The sequence below is a fragment of the Bombus terrestris genome, chromosome 3, assembly GCF_910591885.1.
Source record: "Bombus terrestris chromosome 3, iyBomTerr1.2, whole genome shotgun sequence".
NCBI classification, from domain to species: domain Eukaryota; kingdom Metazoa; phylum Arthropoda; class Insecta; order Hymenoptera; family Apidae; genus Bombus; species Bombus terrestris.
In genome coordinates, this window is record NC_063271.1 from 11,330,651 (window position 1) to 11,349,414 (window position 18,764).

The 18,764-nt window shown below is 35.4% G+C and overlaps 1 protein-coding gene across 2 annotated transcripts in view; it reads left to right on the forward strand.

Annotated features, from left to right (window-relative positions):
- Positions 1-18,764, forward strand: part of LOC100649131 (ras-related protein Rab-37) — a 172,705-nt gene that overhangs the window by 36,408 nt on the left and 117,533 nt on the right. For both annotated transcript variants that reach the window (XM_003394526.4, XM_003394525.4), the window contains exons 2-3: positions 2,479-2,593; positions 11,414-11,671. In XM_003394526.4, coding sequence (XP_003394574.1) covers positions 2,531-2,593; positions 11,414-11,671 — 321 coding nt within the window. In that variant the 5' untranslated portion in view covers positions 2,479-2,530. The remainder of the gene's footprint in view (positions 1-2,478; positions 2,594-11,413; positions 11,672-18,764) is intronic.

Below are 18,764 nucleotides of genomic sequence, written 5' to 3' on the forward strand. Positions count from 1 at the left end.
TTTATTAATGAAAATTAATATCAGGGAATTTATCTTCATTCTGCTTAAAGATATAGATACATAATTTCATTCCATGAATTATTAGTGTGTCATTATGCTAGCATTGCGTGCGAAGTTTCAACTTTTCGCAAACGTTGCTTTGAATATTTTGCAGTCCAATTTTAATTTTTAATTACACATTAAGTCTCTTAGTTATAATTTTATTTCTACTAATTGCTTTTAATTTTAATTGAAAATCTTATGATCTTTGCGAGCAACACGGTCGAATGATTAGGCAATAAAAGAATCAATTAAGGGAGCTTTATTTATTGTCGCTGAAACTTAAAAAAAGGATAAATCTTCGCTAAAAAAAATTAAGAAAACTTCGATTTGGGTAGACAAGCGTAATTCTAAGTTTTTGGAAATTTTTTACGTCTTTTGCGAGCAACATTATAATTACATGATTAGGTAAGAAAAGAATGAATTAAGGAGGTTCTTTGCCACTTTTTCAATACTCCATCTATAATTTATGAAACAATAGAGAAATTCGTTTAAACTTTCGTCAGTTTCAGCGCGCTTCTGGTAGTAAAAATATCGCATGTTTCCGCTGACGGAGCATGTTTCTGCGAGCCGACGTGCAATTTTTAACGATGTTTGCTCGTCTAGATTCGCGTCCTGGTATTTTCCTCGAACTAACGAACTTTCGTTTAGGAAACTCGCGTCGCGATGCCGCGCTTTTCAATCCGCTTAACGTGGTTTCATTTATGCAAAAGTGACGGCGCGCACGTTGAAGATTGTTCGGCTCCCTCGGGGCTAAATCCGATCTGTTTACGCAACCGTGACTTCCAGACGACTGCAAATTGCCACGTAAATGTATTACCGAACGATCTCGTTAATTTCTACAAGTGTTTCTGTCGTCTTTATCGTTTCGTATCAATTCTACGCTCACTGTAAGACACATACCATTAACAAACAAACAATACTTCTTAACATTACTTGTACGAAGAAATATTACAATGTTGCGAAGATTAACACATTTATAAAAATCTGATAAATTTCAATGAGCATTATATTATAAATTACTATTTCGTTGGAGATCTTGAATTATAAATAACTGATATATTTAACACTAGAACCTGCCTGCAATATGTACTAAAATGTTTCATATATAAATCAATATATATATATTTATATTTATATTTCAAATGATATTAATTAAAATAAATAAACCCATAAAATTGTGATTTTCTAAATAATGATATGTATGTTGTCGGTATAATTGCATGAAAGGGAAATCTGAAATTTGTCTGACGAGTTTGATGGTTCTAATGTCAGTATCATAGTAATATTTGCCATAATAATAATGTATAAACAAAAGTTAATTTTTTTTAGCATTTGTAGGTATTTACCACGTTTCTCGATGACTATATTATTTTAACCAGTCGCAAGATTCGTGACTTTTTCAAAAATGTTTAGCACAATCTTGTATCTTCTATCGTACCTTTTTCTTTTGGTAAATATAAAAGGATACGATCATAATACGATAATACACATGATAATAGGAAGAAGAAAAAGCATCGGAGTACAATTGGCGGCTACAAACAAACTGATCGGCTGAACGGTCGATTCATGAGAACTTGTAGTGAATCGCTTTGTATGAACGCAAACATTTGGTCGGCTAGTTTCGTCGACCATCGACTAGTCTACTTGATCAATTTTAGTCGACGGATTTAGTCGACCCGGCCGTAGCCGTCTTAACGGACACTTTGTTTGGATAACAGAACGTTCAAATAACAAAGTACCTATTCGGATAATAGAGTATTTTTGAAAAATAATGGAGCTATTTTCTTCTTGTACTGTTTGAAACGTAAAATGTAAAATACGAAAGGTAGAAAAGAAAATACTCAACGTGGAATTAATGTCAAAAGTAAGAAACAAAAATATTAAGCCTATTTTCTTCTTGAATCGTCCAAAATGTAAAATACGAAATTAAAAAAAAAAATTGAATTAATGTTAAAGATATTTCTTAACCTTCGCGTACTTTTGAACAAATAATAAACCTACTGTCTTCTTTTGCGTTCTTCGAAATGTAATACATAAAATACGAAACGTAAAGAAATACAAAATTTTCAACATTGAATTAATGTTAGAAATATTCCTTAACCTCTGTGCCTAGTTAAAAGAGTTAAGGTCCAAATAAACGTATAAAAGGAAAAATTCATCCCTTTATGCTTTACGGACTGAAACAGTGAACCCTCGCCCTAAAAAAGCTTATTTCAGTAAGCAAAACAACCCTTCGTCACCTCACCCCATACTGAAGCCATATTGCTATAATTTGTCCTCATAAATGGCGAAACTCTTTACGAATGTCATAATCGACAAGGGATGTTGCGTATTCGTTTATCAAGTATTCAGCCCCTCGCGAATTCCCTCGAATCGAATTACGAGCTTACAAATCTGCTCCCATTCACTGACTAACGGTGCTTTCTCTCTTAACAGAGATCTGATGTGACGTCGTTGCACAATCTGGTGGGCCGTGTAAAGGGGCAAAATGAGGGGTGGCAGTGGTGACGTCCCTCCCATGGTCACCGTCCCCGCCTCCGCGTCTCTTAACGTGAGTATACCGTGCATTTTTCCCTACTAATTAAAAGCTTGGAATTAATATCTGTTTCACAGAACCTAAGAATTTGAAAGGATGTCAACTTGCAACCTTGCAACACTATTTCATAAAAAATCTATAGAAGTAAAGAAAATTCTTACTGCTGCTTGTAACATGAATTTCAAACTAACGAGATTTAATAAACAAATTTCTTGTAAATTTATCAAGATAATACAATTTTACGCGGTGCCTGATGTACATACACAAAAAGACAAAGAAATATTTATCTACTCGATCAATTCTAGAAACTCATGATGGATTCTGATAATTATGGACAATAGGAAAGAAGTTGCTCGGTATACGTTTAATCAGAATTACTATAGTCGCATGGTTAATCACATAGTTACACGAATTACGACCGCCGCGTGGCGGTGTGGTTCTAATGTGTACAAGGACGCCATACATAAAATAATCGATATACGTATGATTAATATTAGGTTGTCCGGAAAGTGTCTTTCTTTTATAGACTCGTCTTTTACAACGATGTATCTTTATACAAACATGAAACCTAATCTGTCTAACGTTGTGATCTTTATTTTGATAGACCAAAACGGATCATGCGTAATTCGGTAAAATAATACGAAACAGAAAATGATGTGCATTCATTATTTCCCTATAAAACGAAAGAAATTTTTCGGACGACCTAATATTATCGGAAATGTGGGTCGTTACTTTTTAAATAACTGTCTTAAAAAATTACGAAAGCCAGAAAAATAAAGATACCACTCCACCTTGATCATCTTGATGTCCAGACACGCGTCTCCTATAAAAAGCAAACTTCAAAAGGATCAAAGTTTCTCTTCGACAGCTCCTTATAAGTACACCTTAGCCATCATCCACCTTGGTAATACACAATCTGCGTAATGTCTTGCCATCACGAGACGACCAAATCCCTGGAGGATTTTTCAAAGTGTCGCGAGCCCGTTTCCCGCGGGATGATTTCGTAAGCCAATTACCGCGGGCGAGTTTATCGTCACCGCGGAACCGGGCCGTCGTTGAGCAACGCGAAAACCGGTGCTGCAAGTATTCCGCTCGACAGTCGTGTACGTAGGCCTCCATCGATCCTCTCTGGATCGAACGGACGATCGATTCGATCGTGGATAGCCCGCGCGATAACGAGGGTTTCATCCGAACGGAAGGAACATGCTCCTTTTCCCCTTTTTGCTTTTCGATGACACGAACTGCGTCCCCCTTTTCCTTCTTTTTGGATTCTTAAGAAGATTGGAACATCCTCGCAGACATCGCGATGGAAAATGTTTTCGAGATTATTTTTCGTTGGGATTAACGATGAAGCGAGGATTTGAAAATAGTAGGATGGAATTTCAAATGTGCATTTTTTACAATAATGGAGCTGTTAACGTGTTATCAACGGAGTCGACGTTTTTAATCTTTAACGTTGAGGTCGAGAGACGTTTCTCGCGCTGAAAACGTTGACATTTTGACATACACCGACGTACGTAAGTATTAGGACGTCAACTGTTATTTAATACAAGTTGTATGCTTATCACTGTTTTTGTCTTTTATTGTAAGTCAGTAGTTTCATTTGTACTATTCGCCTCTTATAACGTAAAATGTCATATAACGCAAGATTTGTTAGAATTTTTCAATAGATATAACGAGTAGGCGTTTTAATATTTATGGCTGCAGTGCAGGTATCAGCAAAAATTTGTCAGAACTGGAATAAAATATCTTTCAGAGTAACTGTCAACAATGCGTTAATGGACTATAAATGTTTACGCAAATTCATATTTTTACCGACATAAGGGAAAAGCTGGAACCTGAATATAAAATCACTTTCAGTTGCCAAATATTGTGAAGCATACTATACTTTGCATATGTTACACATTTGTGTATGTATAGATGTTACTTTTATCTTGTATACCATCGTTCAAAAGTATTCAGCTACTTGTTCATTTCTGATAAGATATATTTCAATTAGAAAACTACTGTCAAATCAAACTGCAATAATTTGCTTCTATTATAGTACAATATATAGTATCTGTATCATAATTCGATTAAATTCATTTTCGGAAGTCAGTAAGCGACAATAGAACTGATGTTCGTAATTGTTCTACCTTACAGAATTACTTTGTCAATTTAGTTCAGATTAAGAAGGATATCCTATATAGCTAGAAAGATACCTGATGTTAATACAACTAGCGATATTTAAGTGGTAAATTTATATACCATTATATATAGTAAACACTAAAACAAATTATTTCTATGTTTTTTAATACGTAGGCAATACATATCTATATCTTGGTGATTGCATAAAAGGGCAGCAGGTGTTGCTTTCAGTTATTAATTTACCAATCATTCGTACAATTTGGTAAAATTTGCATATTGTTACTATAAATCGATTAAAATCACCGAATACTTACATGTAGCATATACTTCTGTATATGTATGTAGACATTACTTTCTTCTCATATATTTTTGTATACATGTAGCTACCATTAGATTGCCCGAAAAACGTCTTTCTTTTACAGACACGTCTTTTACAACGACGCATCTTTATACAAACATGAAACCTAATCTGTCGAACGTCGTGATTCTTTATTTTGATAGAACAAAATGGATCATACGTAATTCGACAAAATAATATAAAACATAAAATGTTGTGCATCTGTTATTTCCTTATAAAACGAAAGAAACTTTTCGGACGACCTAATACATTTCATGTTATATATTTTTATACATAGATACCTACGTTTATCTCATATATTTTGTTATATCGACGTAACTGTCTATAGGTCACTGAACGCTAGTCTATTTTGCGCGAAATGACTATTAACACGTGTAATACGTTTGACATTACGTAATTTCAACATTCAACGTGAATGCTAACTTCATTTCATAATACACAGTGTATATTCATAGATGATATTTCACAGTGTAAAACGTATATTTTAATTTGACTAAGTATCTTACAGGTAAGCAATAGAATCAAAGCAGGAAGTCGTTATGTACATTCTAACGATCGTTTAGCTCGAACCGAGCAAGTATCCGCTGAATTATGAACAAGAATTTTATCATTTTTGCCACCTAGAAAAAGAAAGAAAAGAAAAGGCAAAGTATGACAGAATAAACGAGCCATGACCATTTAAAAACGCGAACAGCTATCGGTTATTTACTTGCTGCAAACTTAGTAAAAATTCATTAACAGAAGCACTTGGTTTGACATAGAAGTACGAGCACCGACACGTGAGTTCGTAATTCTTCGCCCTCCATTTCTTTTCGGCCAGCAGACCGCCCTGTGTCGAGCCGTGTCGGGACTTAGGGGTAGTCCCACCCCTAACTACGACTCACAATGTTCGTGCCCCATGAATTTATCATGTTGCTCCTGATAGAAGCCAGCTACCGATTAGGTAGGCCGTATAAAGCGAGAAATTAGCATTCTCGAGGGAGAACCGAGTAGAATCGTGACGCGCCAAGCGTTTAGGAACGGAAGCGCCACGATTGGATTAAATTATTGCAGCCTCCAGCGTGATTGATCACTACCGCTCTCCTTGGGACGATGAATTGATTAAAATCAATTTTAATCTTGTCTCTAAACTTGCTTTTATGCTGTTCGATATTCTTCTAAAAGATTTCTTTCTGCTACAAACTTGCACGTTTCAAGTGCTGGTTTATTTGTTACAACCAGGCTAATTGGACATTTTTTTGAACTATATAAAGTAATTAAAAGATAAAAGTTAAGTGTGAAGAAAATCAAAGTGAGGAAAAGGCGGAAGACAACCTTCGGTTCTTGCATTTTAAGGACTTTTCGCACTGTTATAAATGTGTCTAGTAGAATTTCTGTGAGAAATTAGGGATTGGATATTCTCATGGTTTTCACGCTTCTAGTATTAATAGTAGTAGATAGGTATAGTAATTTTAACGCACAGCAAGTAAAATAATTTTTCAATGTTATACAGTTTCCTTTCCTTAAAATTAGATTATCATAAAATTGTGATATAAATATTCCGTGTAAAGGACATAGAATTTTTTATTTGTTAGAATTCTCGCTCTAGTTTCTGCTATCGTGTAATTTATATTTAGCGATAACTCATCGAAACTAACGTCGAAGCTGAAATTAAGGTACAACTTTATGGAATTAAAATCATAATTTCGATATCGCAAGCCATGGGTTAATAAACGAGTCCATTTAATCGAAACAATATTATTTATTGCACGTTCATTCGACCAATTACCGCGTTAATCAACACCGTACCGATTTATTTCATTCTATTCCACCTCGTTCCACACACTGTGACGTTTTGATAAGTAAAATCTCGAAATACGATTGTGGAAACAACAAGATGTATCGTCGAGAAATGACGATTCGTGGAGACACGTATCCGACAAGATTTCGTTTCTCGACCGCGCCACGGAAATTAAATTTTCCGCAAGCAGATCGACGGACGACGAATGAAAAACTTGTCGCAAAGTAAGCAAGTTCTCGGAAAATCGTCTCTGTGCGATCGTATCTATTCGATTGAGATTTATCGACGACTAACGAACGTTCGTATAACCAATAACTAAGCAAACTGGTTTACTGATAGCAACTATGCGAACGTTTTTGCATCGAAATGTTTAAACACGCAAGTGTGAAGTTTGATATTAGTGTAAAACCAGTAGTTTCGGTTGGAACGCGTAGTAGTGGCAACTAAGAGCAGCGATAATATAGTATTCATACAGAATATAAAATAGCGTAAATTGTAGTATCGAGGAGAAATAATGATAACTCCTAAATATTACTATTACTGCGAGTTAAACATATATTTGATAGTATATAGAAATAATGCTGCATAAGAACCGAATAAAATTGTAGCACGTATAAACGAGTGATTGAAGTTAATAATAGCGTTCCAATGATTATAAAACAAACTATAAAAGTAAAAGATAGTAGCGTTGCATAGAAACTGAAGTGTAAGAAATAGAGATATATAAGTTGATGAATATAATAATAATAAAAAATTCTAATGTATTATAAAATTTCATTTTATTACTCTTTTGCTTTAATAATTATTGAGAATAATAGTAATTTGTAATAGAATCGATCAATTTTGAGTATTGAACATACTATTATATATCTATAGCTTAGCATTACTGTCTACTTAATAATAGTGTATAGTAAAAGTGTTATTGAAGTGTTATTAAATAGTGTTATTGAAAATAATAAAATTAGTAATTTTAAATATCAGATACTCTATTACATAGCTTGCCAGTAATATTTATTTAATAATAATATTCTCAATTGCATATTATTATACAATCAAATTATGTTATCTCGTATTCACAGTTGCAAATGATTATAAAATGGAACTAAACACGTGTTGTTTTATTGTTCGCCACGATGTTCTGAACGTAGAATCGATACGTTTCTATAGCGGAGGACAGAGAGTCATGTATGATTTATGGAAGTGTTCTGGTTACCAGGGAGAGGCGTCGAAGAAATCCGATGTAATCTCTCTTTCGCGCTGAACGAGCTTGAAAGTCGCGTATGAATCTTTCAGAGACGTTGTTCACTTTCTTTCCGAGTTTCTTCGACGAACGAGCAAACTAAGCTCGAACGTGTTTCAATATAAATGCTTCATTCGCCATTTTTCACCCTCTACTTATTTCTTTAACATTTATTTACGGAATCCGTGTAATTTTTCCTTCTTTCTAAATCGTTTTCTATTCGTCGTTACAATTATAGTTTTATACATTTGATACGATTCCTCGATCCTTAGGTATACAATTTTTAATCATCAAAAGTCTGTTTTGTCCTTAAAGTTGTTTCAATCCATTCGAGCTTTCATATTACTCGTTTTGTTTCATTGAAAATTAAAATGTTATACCCACCGTTCAAGTCAAAACGTTTAAAACACTTTATAGAATATGCGGGTTGTCTTATAAATAATTATTATATAAATTTCTGGAAGATAGTTTATTAAACGAAAGTTTTAGTCCTTCGTCGTGATAATTGATTATTGGGTAAATTTTTGTCTTGCTATTAATGCAACATTTTTTATTCGTTATAAAATATGATAAAGTGATGGTCCCAGCTGTGCTTTTCTCAGCAGCACCTTCCTAATTATTCTCTCTAATGAATAATGAAATTCACTGACTCAGTGTCCATTTTCCTAGGAAAAGAGGAATTTTAAAGTTTCAGCTGTAAAAGGGTCTGTATAATGTCTATACAAAATATTAATATTTAACGTTTATAACAGTTAATAAATACTAACGATAAAATAAGATTCAAAAGTTCGTCGCTTAAAAAATCTTGTACAGATTGACGTACGAAATAAAACGTTCAAAATCTCCAAACAACAATTTACCAGAACTCGTTCATTCATAAGTAGCTAATCATCGATAGACCTCGGATTCTTCTGCATTTATAGGAATTTTGAAAGTGCAAAATTGCACAAAATGCAGAGAATATGAGAAAGTAATATGAAATGTCTCTCAGCATAGTATTTTCTATGGTACTTGGCAAGTAGAACAATTTTCCACCAAGGTGCTGACTTTTAAACTGCATTCTCGAAAATACGAACTTGCATAAAGATTCGTAGTCTCATTAATCACTGGACTGGACTGTAGATTTTTATGCAGATTCATGTGTTTCATTAATTAAAAAAATAGAATTTTTGTACCTACTAGATATTTCAAGAAGTTCCTGGATTAATTTTTTATTATCTTTAGCATACCATGCGCGCCGTGCGTAAATTTGACCTTCCTAATTTCCCATAAACGCATAAAAATCCACGTCCATCTGTTAATCCATTAATCGTGCAAAATTCCATTCAAATGTCGACTTCGTTTCTTCACCTCATTCTCGCAGCTTCGGTTTCATCAGCAGTCATCATTAGCGATCGTAGCGAGTACCACTATCGCTTGGCGTTTCGCTAATTGGCATCTGAAGAGATCGCAAGGCCGCGTCGCGTACCGATGGAGATGTCGACCGATCGAAGGACAGTTATTTCAACGGCCAGACACAGCAACGTGGTTGCGTGCGTGCTTCTACGAACTGGTTTTCTCGGTAGCTTTGATAATGCGACAGCCGTGCCTCGTTTTGCTGAGAATTATCGCGGCCCTCTCTGTACCACGAGCGTTTCTTCGCCATATACGCCGCCCTGGCACTGGCCGCGTCCTTCGGATTATAATAAAATATTAAGCGACCAGGATCACCGGTGCGGGGAGTCCGTCTTTCGATCGAGAAGCGACGTGCTCGTGAATTGCTCGTGAATTTACTATACCTACGGCGAGGGCTGGGGTGAGATCTGTGTAGGTGGTCGATATTCCCAGTCTGATAGCTGGCTGGCCGTGAGATTTGAGTTAAAACATCGTTAACCGGACAGATTACGCGGAAACTAACGCCTGTGGGCAGCGTCTTTTAGTTTTCGCGAAATGTTTCTCATGTGGGAAAGTTCAAATGTGCAAAGTGATGATCATTCTTCAGCAACCTGAGTATTATTTTCAGCTTCAGCGTTACAGTCAATCACTGTGTTGTTTCTGTTTGATTTTTCTTTTTTTTTTTTTTTTTTGCTTCTATCATCTTCCGAATCATTAGTATTATTGTTCGGACAATTGTATAAATTTCATCGAGGATTTCTTCTTCGTTTAAAAATATTGAATCGATAAAGTATCTATTGATTCGACGAATTAAAATTTTTTGGTCGATTGTAATTCAATTTAGAGTAATTGTTTGAATAATTTCAAGATTGATGGACATTGTGTGAGTAATGTAGATTTAAGGTGCTCTTGTGCCCGAAGGTAGAGAATTTTTGTTCATTTGAAACGCAAGATTCGACGAAGTAGATTTGTTAAAAAATCCCCTGTAATGCGATATAATTAAACTTTCGTAACGTTATAATACACGCGGTAATTATCAACTTCGTTTTGTAATTAACACATTCATTTATGGATATCATCGGCGTACTAATAACAAGTACCACGTTCGATTATTTTTGCATTTTAATGCAATTTTATCTACTCCGTGAAGAAATGAATATTCATTTCATTATATCTAATTCTTATTCACTTTCAAAGCCTACTATAAATATGCAATGCCGTTAAAAAATTATGCGAAACGATTGACTTACTAACTTGCAATAGCGCAGAAAAACATCAGATTTTCACATCTAAATAACAAAACTGATAGATAGAATTTTCATAGAGCGCTATAATATTTGTACAATGAATTGCTTTTACTACCATCGAATAAAATTAATACTACGATAAAACATCTGTTATTATAAAGCAAATATCTCTACATCATATCAACGATCTTTTTATTTATTTAAAAAAATTTTATGTCACACACATAGTATACCATGGAGGGCAAAAGAAAGTGCAAAGGATAACAAGTACGAAAAACAGCGCAATTATAGAAAAAGAGTTATAATTGGCAAAAACAATTAAATTATGAATAACGATATTATATAGATGGTCACCTTCAACAACATGTTACAATTACTACAATCAGGTTACTGTTAATGCAACGTAGTTATCATACAAATTTCCAATATTCCATAAAAATCACATTTACTCGTTTAAATGACAGAGCTCGAATCCAATTTTCGGAGAATATTATAATTTACATAACGAATTTCCTTTTCTACCATGCAATAAAATTACTACTACGATGAATTATTAATAATCTGTTATTAAAAATCAGATATCTCTGTATCATTGCCAGAATATTTTTATTATCAATCAAAGACAAGAACCGCTCCAAAAAGAAGAACTATATCAATGGTACCATAACTCATCGCGTATTCACGTTTCCGGTCGATGTTTCATCCGCAGATCATGATGGGCGACGACAGCATGAGCGACGACGTGTTCGAGGTGGAAGACGATGTCTCCATGGCGGCTTCCAGCGGTTTAACACCGAGGTCTATGGGCCAACCTTTGACCATGACCCCTTCGCCGACCGGATATCGAGACTACAAGCCTCCAGCGGAAGTATTAGACGATAACTATGGCTACTCGTCCAGAGATTACGATAGTATGAGGAGCAGCCTGAAAAGGACCAAAGAAGAAGATTCCGGAATGGCGCACAAGGTGAGTTCTGCACACTTTTTCAATAACTAACCGGGATTATAGAATAATAATTTGTGATTTTTAAAGTAATTTCTAAAAATTATCGATATATTTTTCTGGTATATTTTTTCACATCCTATATGTTTACTTTCTGAGAGGATATGCGCGAGGAAAATGGAGTTTAAATCCGGATCGAGTTGTATAGAAACGCGAACCTTCTCCGATATTATGTGGCGAATGGATTCGATGAAAATGGATTTATAGAATTCGCTTTAGGATCGTTTGAATGCGTTGGAAATTTGGAGACCTTATGATTAAAATGGTATGACTGGATCGAAAGATGAGACATTTGAAAGGATTTCGTGATGGAGATTCGAAGTTGTTTTGAGATGGTCTCTTTTAAAGGTTTCAAAGTTTCAGTAATACTACGTATTACGATAAAGTTTCATAGAAATTGAATTATATTACGACGTAATTGGAACTCGATAAGGTTTCTAAAATCCTGATATATTCTCATAATCCGGAGAAATTTCAACCTACGAATAATTGCTTGAATGTATGTTTTATTTGACGAACGAAGTTTCAACCACGATTTTCTTCTTCTTCGCCACAGATACAAAATTTGTCAATAAAATAGATTTCAAAAAATTGTATGTAACACGCATAATATACCATGAAGTGGAAAAGAAAGTGCAAAGGATAAACGGTACCAAAAACAGCGCAATTTTAGAAAAAGAGAGTTATAATTAATAAGAACAATTAAATTATAAATAACAATATTATAACATGGCAACAATTGTTGCAATTACTACAATAAGATTACTGTTAAAGCAGCACACAAATATTTGTCCTCTACTGCGTCTATGAGACTTTTCTATAATTAGTATTTAAATACTTTCATGTGCCACTATACATATACAGCACCTTCGTTTTCATGATATTACAACATCGGTGAGAATAAAGAATCAACGACGACTTCGCGAAAATCCATTCGCAAAATAACCGACTTATCTCATAAATCCTTAGGTCCTATTTCGCCTCTTCTGCACTCAATATCCACGAACATACAACTCTCCTAAAACACGTCTAACACCCTGATCCTCCGATATCCTTACCATCGCCGACTTTTACTTTAAATCTTATTCCCTAAAACCTGTGTCATGTACATCCGTAGCCAGCTCACATCCTGCACACTCTGTTTCTTTCAAAATCTATTTGCCCGACGTCTCGCCATTACTCGCCGATGCAACATCCAACGTTAAGTACACGTTAGCTCTCGCGTGGATATTCCGAGTATTCCCGGCATGTATCCAACCGAGGAAAAAAATATTCACCGCAAGAACGTCGTTTGATATTCATTACCGGCTCATTTGCATGATGGATGGGACACAGCGTTTCTCGGATGTAGCAGCAACAAGGTCAGTCATGCCTTCGTACCAAGGTCAAGCTGGCCTCCTCCCCGTGGCAAGCCTGTGGAATAATGATCGGGAATGCCCGAGGATCGCTGGTACGGCCCCCAACACGATCCACTACGTCCTTCCTTCGGCTTCTTCCTTTTCTTTTCGGCTCTGCTCTCGACAGGGAGACCCGTGCCTATCCCTCTTCCATCCTCGATTCGTCTCGTTCTTCTTCGTCGAACCACGACCCCGTTCACCGCCTCTTTCTTCTCAACGTTTTCTTTAACCATTCTTCTATCCCTTTTATGAATATCCTATCTATCTGCGTGTACGTGTTTTGCTTGTCTTGCCTTCTGCCTTTATGCTTGGCTTTTCACACCAATTTCATTTTTTCTTCCGGTTACATCGTTTTGTTGTCGTAGACGACTTTGTATGTTTTATACCATTTTTTTTCAGATTTAAAGGGATTTAAGGGAATGAGAATCGTAAAAAGACAAGTATAAGTTTCGATCGAGGAATTTGCGTTTGGTGGGTCTTATTTATTCGGAAGCAGGTGCTATTTTATTTATTATAGTTGAGTAGATTGTAATTGAATAGCGACTATGTTAGAAATTTGTATTTGTAAAACGATGGTTTAAATTATGGCATAGATGAAGCTCGTTAATATACAAGTATGCTGAAAGTTACATGTAATTTAAAGTTCATAATCTACATCGAATATTGCAGCTTTATTGAAGATAAGATTATAAAACTTTAGGACGGTAGTTCCATTACTATTTGTCTATCATTCTACAATTCTCTCTTGCGTCTCAAATGAAAAAAAAAGGAATAAAAGGACACAAATCTTCACTTTTAATAACCATTCACACAAAGTACGTATTACTATATAATTCTCATTTCTAATGCCTGGAACTGTCTCGATCTTTTTCTGGATATTCCCAAAGAAATAAGGTACAATTTCTTCTCTCTTATATTATAAATAAAAGAGGGAAAAAGTAAACTACCAACCATCTATAGAGCACAACTATATAAATCCAATTCCTAATACTTGCAATCGTTTCGATCATTCTCTTGAAAAAGGTATAGGATGCAATTTTCTCTCTCCTTCCTTTAAAAAAGAAAACAGAAAAATCAGTTCTAACAAGCATTCTCTCAGAACACTGCTACATAAATCTCGAACCTAATGCTCGCAGTTGCCTCGATCCTTTCGTGGACATTCCAAACAGAACACGATACAATTTCCTCTCTGCCATTGCTAATAACAAAAAAGAAAAAGGCAGCCTAACAATCATCCGCTAGCAATCATCCATAGAGCGCTACTATATAAATCTCATTTCTAACGTTTGGAATCACCACGATCGTTTCATGCACGTTCCAAAAGGACTAGGATACAATTTCCTCTCTCCTATTTCTCATGAAAATAAAACAAAAAAACCAGTTCTAACAACCATACTCTCAGACCATTTCTACATGAATCTCAATTCTAACGTTTGCAATTGTCTCGATCCTTTCGTGAACAATCCAACGAGAATACGATACAATTTCCCCTCTTGCATTTCTAATGAAGGGAAAAGACAAAAAAAAAAAAGGAAAGAAAAATCAGTTCTAACAGCCATTCTCCCACAACGCCACTATATAAATCTCATTTCTAATGCTCGCAATCCTGTCTCGATCCTTTCGTGGACAGTTCCAAAGGACTAGGATACAATTTACCCTCTTCCATTTCTAATAAAGGAAAAAGACAAAAAAAGGAAAGAAAAATCAGTTCTAACAGCCATTCTCCCACAACGCCACTATATAAATCTCATTTCTAATGCTCGCAATCCTGACTCGATCCTTTCGTGGACACTTCCAAAGGACTAGGATACAATTTACCCTCTTCCATTTCTAATAAAGGAAAAAGACAAAAAAGGGAAAGAAAAATCAGTTCTAACAGCCATTCTCCCACAACGCCACTATATAAATCTCATTTCTAATGCTCGCAATGCTGACTCGATCTTTTCGTGGACAGTTCCAAAGGACTAGGATACAATTTGCTCCGTAACATTTCTAAGTAAAAAGAAAGCCAAAAGTATCAATTGTAACAACCGTTCTACCACAACGCTATCATATAAATCTCATTTCTAATGCCTGGAATCGTGTGGAAGCTTTCCTGGCCGATTCGAAAGGAATAGAAAATAAAAGCAGATAGGGATTTTACGATCGACCGGAAGCGATATTCCGATTTGCCTGCGATTACAATGTGTCCGGCGTTTTACGATCAGACGGTGCGGAACGGTTACTGCCCCGATGCCGCGTCTCTCGAAGGAGATCTCGTTTTCTTGTGAGTCGCGAGATATCGTTCCGCGGTGGAGATCGTTAGTCAGGGCTGGCTCGTGCACGGCCGATTCTTGCACGCTTTCGCGTCGAACTGGTTTCACGTTTCGAACGAAACCCGCGTTTATCGGGCTCGGGATCGACCGCGGTTCTCTGCAACCTCGTATCGATAGCAGGGCCGATCTACGGTTTTACGCGGCCGTTCCTACGGCGTCGATTGAATTTTAGAATCTATTTCTGAAGCTCGGTCGATGGACGCGTAGTATCGCGAATGAGTATCTGCATGTTTTCGTCGATTCGTAGTAATGGTATATGAATAGAATTTAGTATGTTCTTAGTATAGCAAATTCGGATATACGCTATCGGTTATAGTTATCAGGGCATCTGCTGATATCTAGTACAAATTGGATGCCTTTTATCGCTTCCATTTCCCAGTTATTTTACTACAGATGTGTTGTTCCATTCGCATTAAATATGCTGTATGACGTAGCGTACTTATTAAACGAAGTAACATTCGTTCAAAGTTTCGAATAAGTGTGCTAATACTTACGATCGGCGGTGTATGCGATTATGATAAGAGGTAGATGTATAACGATAGAATTCGACTGGGCTACTTCTCCAATATGTATATAATATTATAGGGCATATAATGTATCATCTATATAATATTACGAGGGAATGCAAAGTAAGATTCAAGTAGTTTTGAAAGATTCTATTATAGTAACTCGTGTACAAAACTCCAATAGATCGTAACGTTCTATGATAAAGTAGGGAAATAGATTTTATACGAAAATCACCTGTTATCCTATTATGCTTTCTCTTTCGTTATATGTATCTGTACATAACGTAAATAATGTAAATTTAATTAATTATGGAATACGAATTATTGGGAAATAAATCATATTATGAAAGAGCTAAATAAATACATCTGTCGTTTGATTATCTTGTTTAGATTTATCGCTAGAAATATCAATAGAATCTATTCCTCCTATGACATATTTTAAAGACGGAGGGTACCAACTATGATTAAATTGCATCAAATGATATATTCGGAGAAGATATCGATATTACGAAAAGGATTATTTATAATTTCTAATATTACCTTCAATTTTCTCTCACCATCTTGACTTTTTATCTCATTTTGTACATACCAGTCCAACTACAAAAGGCATAAGAACGTGTTATATTTCTAATAATTAGTCTAATTATATTATTCGCTCCAGTAATACTATCCACGAATCTTTGCTGATAGCGGTAATTACCGATAATTTCCTTTATCTCTGTCGTCCATATATTTCCTAATCAATCCTTTTATTTACATTCAACGTACCGTCAACATTATGTTTATATTAATTAAACATTATTCATCGACCTGATACAATGTAAAGTATTTAATCATATTCATACAGTGCAAATTCTACAGATTTTTAAATTTTTCTGAAAAATAATTAGCATAACATCTAATGAATACCTTCATGATGCTCTAAATTATATAATAAATATATAAAGTATCTAATAAATATCAAATCTTCATCAAACAATCGCTATGCCGAAAATTGTGAAAAAGTCTCCACCACGATAACAAAGGAAAGAGCATCGTTGGAGGTGCATGATTCGCGAAGCGTTTTCAGGATGTCACGGCAATTAACGAGGGAATCCTCGGGGTCTGATTCGAGGGAAGGAGCCAGAACTGCTCCAGTGATCGGCAGGGCGAAGTAAAACCGGTAGGGGGTCCACGGTCCCGAGCCGGTTCTTGCCTCGCATTTTCTTCCAGCGAGTATTCACTCCTATAAGGGATAATTGAAGAGCTGGGTGCGCTGCAACCGGCTGTACTGTTGCAAATCTTTCGGCAAGAAGGGAGGCTGGTGCACTTTACAATCGATTCGAGAAACCACGTTCCTTTTGTTCAATTTACTATCAAGTATCTTTCGGATACTATGTGGTTCGTCATCGTCATGACTGGATTGTGGATATTTATACAAATTCGTAAATACTTCGATGAAGCGGACAATTGAAAAGATGGAGCCCAGGTAGAAAATTGCTTTATCTAAATATTATGAAGCTTTGCATATTTTCTATATATTCTGTGTATTACGTGCATTCTGTACATTTTTTGCATTTTCATATTTAAATGTATCAAAATTCGCAGTCTATGGGAGTGTCAAACGAATTCATTACTTCTACTAATCGATGGATTCTCTGATGTGCAATTGTCTAATACTCATATATTCTCGAGCCTCTTAAATCTGAAACTTTTCTGAAATTTACTAATCTCAAACGTAGAGCAACTGCAACTTGAAATTTTCGAATCGTAGCGTGATTTAGTTTTTCTTATGATACGTATGATGATCGATATCGAGTTCATTTTGTAATTACAATATCCATTTGTGAAATAGGTATCCATACGCACAGTACAATATAAATCAAATATAATTCAGGTATAATTCTAAAAGATACGAGAAACATTTTTTGAATAAAAATATTCCTGGGTATACGAGATTCTTTTTGCGAATGACCAAGTTCAACGCTCGATGGCCATGTATGGACCATTTATTTTGAAAGTGGTGCAAGTCCAATTTTTATTGTTTCGAAAAAATTATATTGGGATATTAGTCAATTGAAAAATATAAAATAATTCTGTCAAGTCTGGCAATGTTTCTATTAATTCATCAATATGTAATTTCATTATATAAATTTCTTTTAGACGAATTTAACTAAAATGATATATATTTTATTGGCTGTAAATTGACTTGCATCACTTCCAAAATAAATAATATTCTATATGTAAGTGTATTTTCCACAAAGAATTAAAAGATAATTATTTTTTCTTCTCACGCAATCAGATAGGTAAGAGATTCCCGTTAAAGAAAATCCATCGCCTGAAGTGACCGCCATAGAAGGCTATAGACGATTAACCTAATTCAGACCTATAAACCATTAAGAGGAACATGAAATTAAAGAGCAAACAGCGTGGACCAACGAATGATCTTCGATCAAGTGTATATGTTATTCCAAGTGTTCATGGTTCTCCAGGTTCGATCAATAGGCTGATTCACAGCACTCGACGCAGTAGAGAGGTAACGAGACTGTGTGGGTGGATTAAGAGCACAATTGGCTATGGTCGAGTGTTTGAGCCGAACGGCGCTACTACTGGAATATGATTAAGTCGTTGCTCGATACGTTGCGTCGTCGTGGCATTAACGTCGAATCCGGCTGCTTTTGACCATTCATGGGGAAATTACGTGTTTCCGGTTGCATCGTACGCATCGATCGCGTCTCTGTATATCGAACACTGAATTTCAAACGGCCACGGCCAGAACTTACAGCAAGTTTGTTGATCTTCGGTATTAGCAAATATTAATTCTAAACTTGACGAGTATCTAATTTGTATACTTAATGGA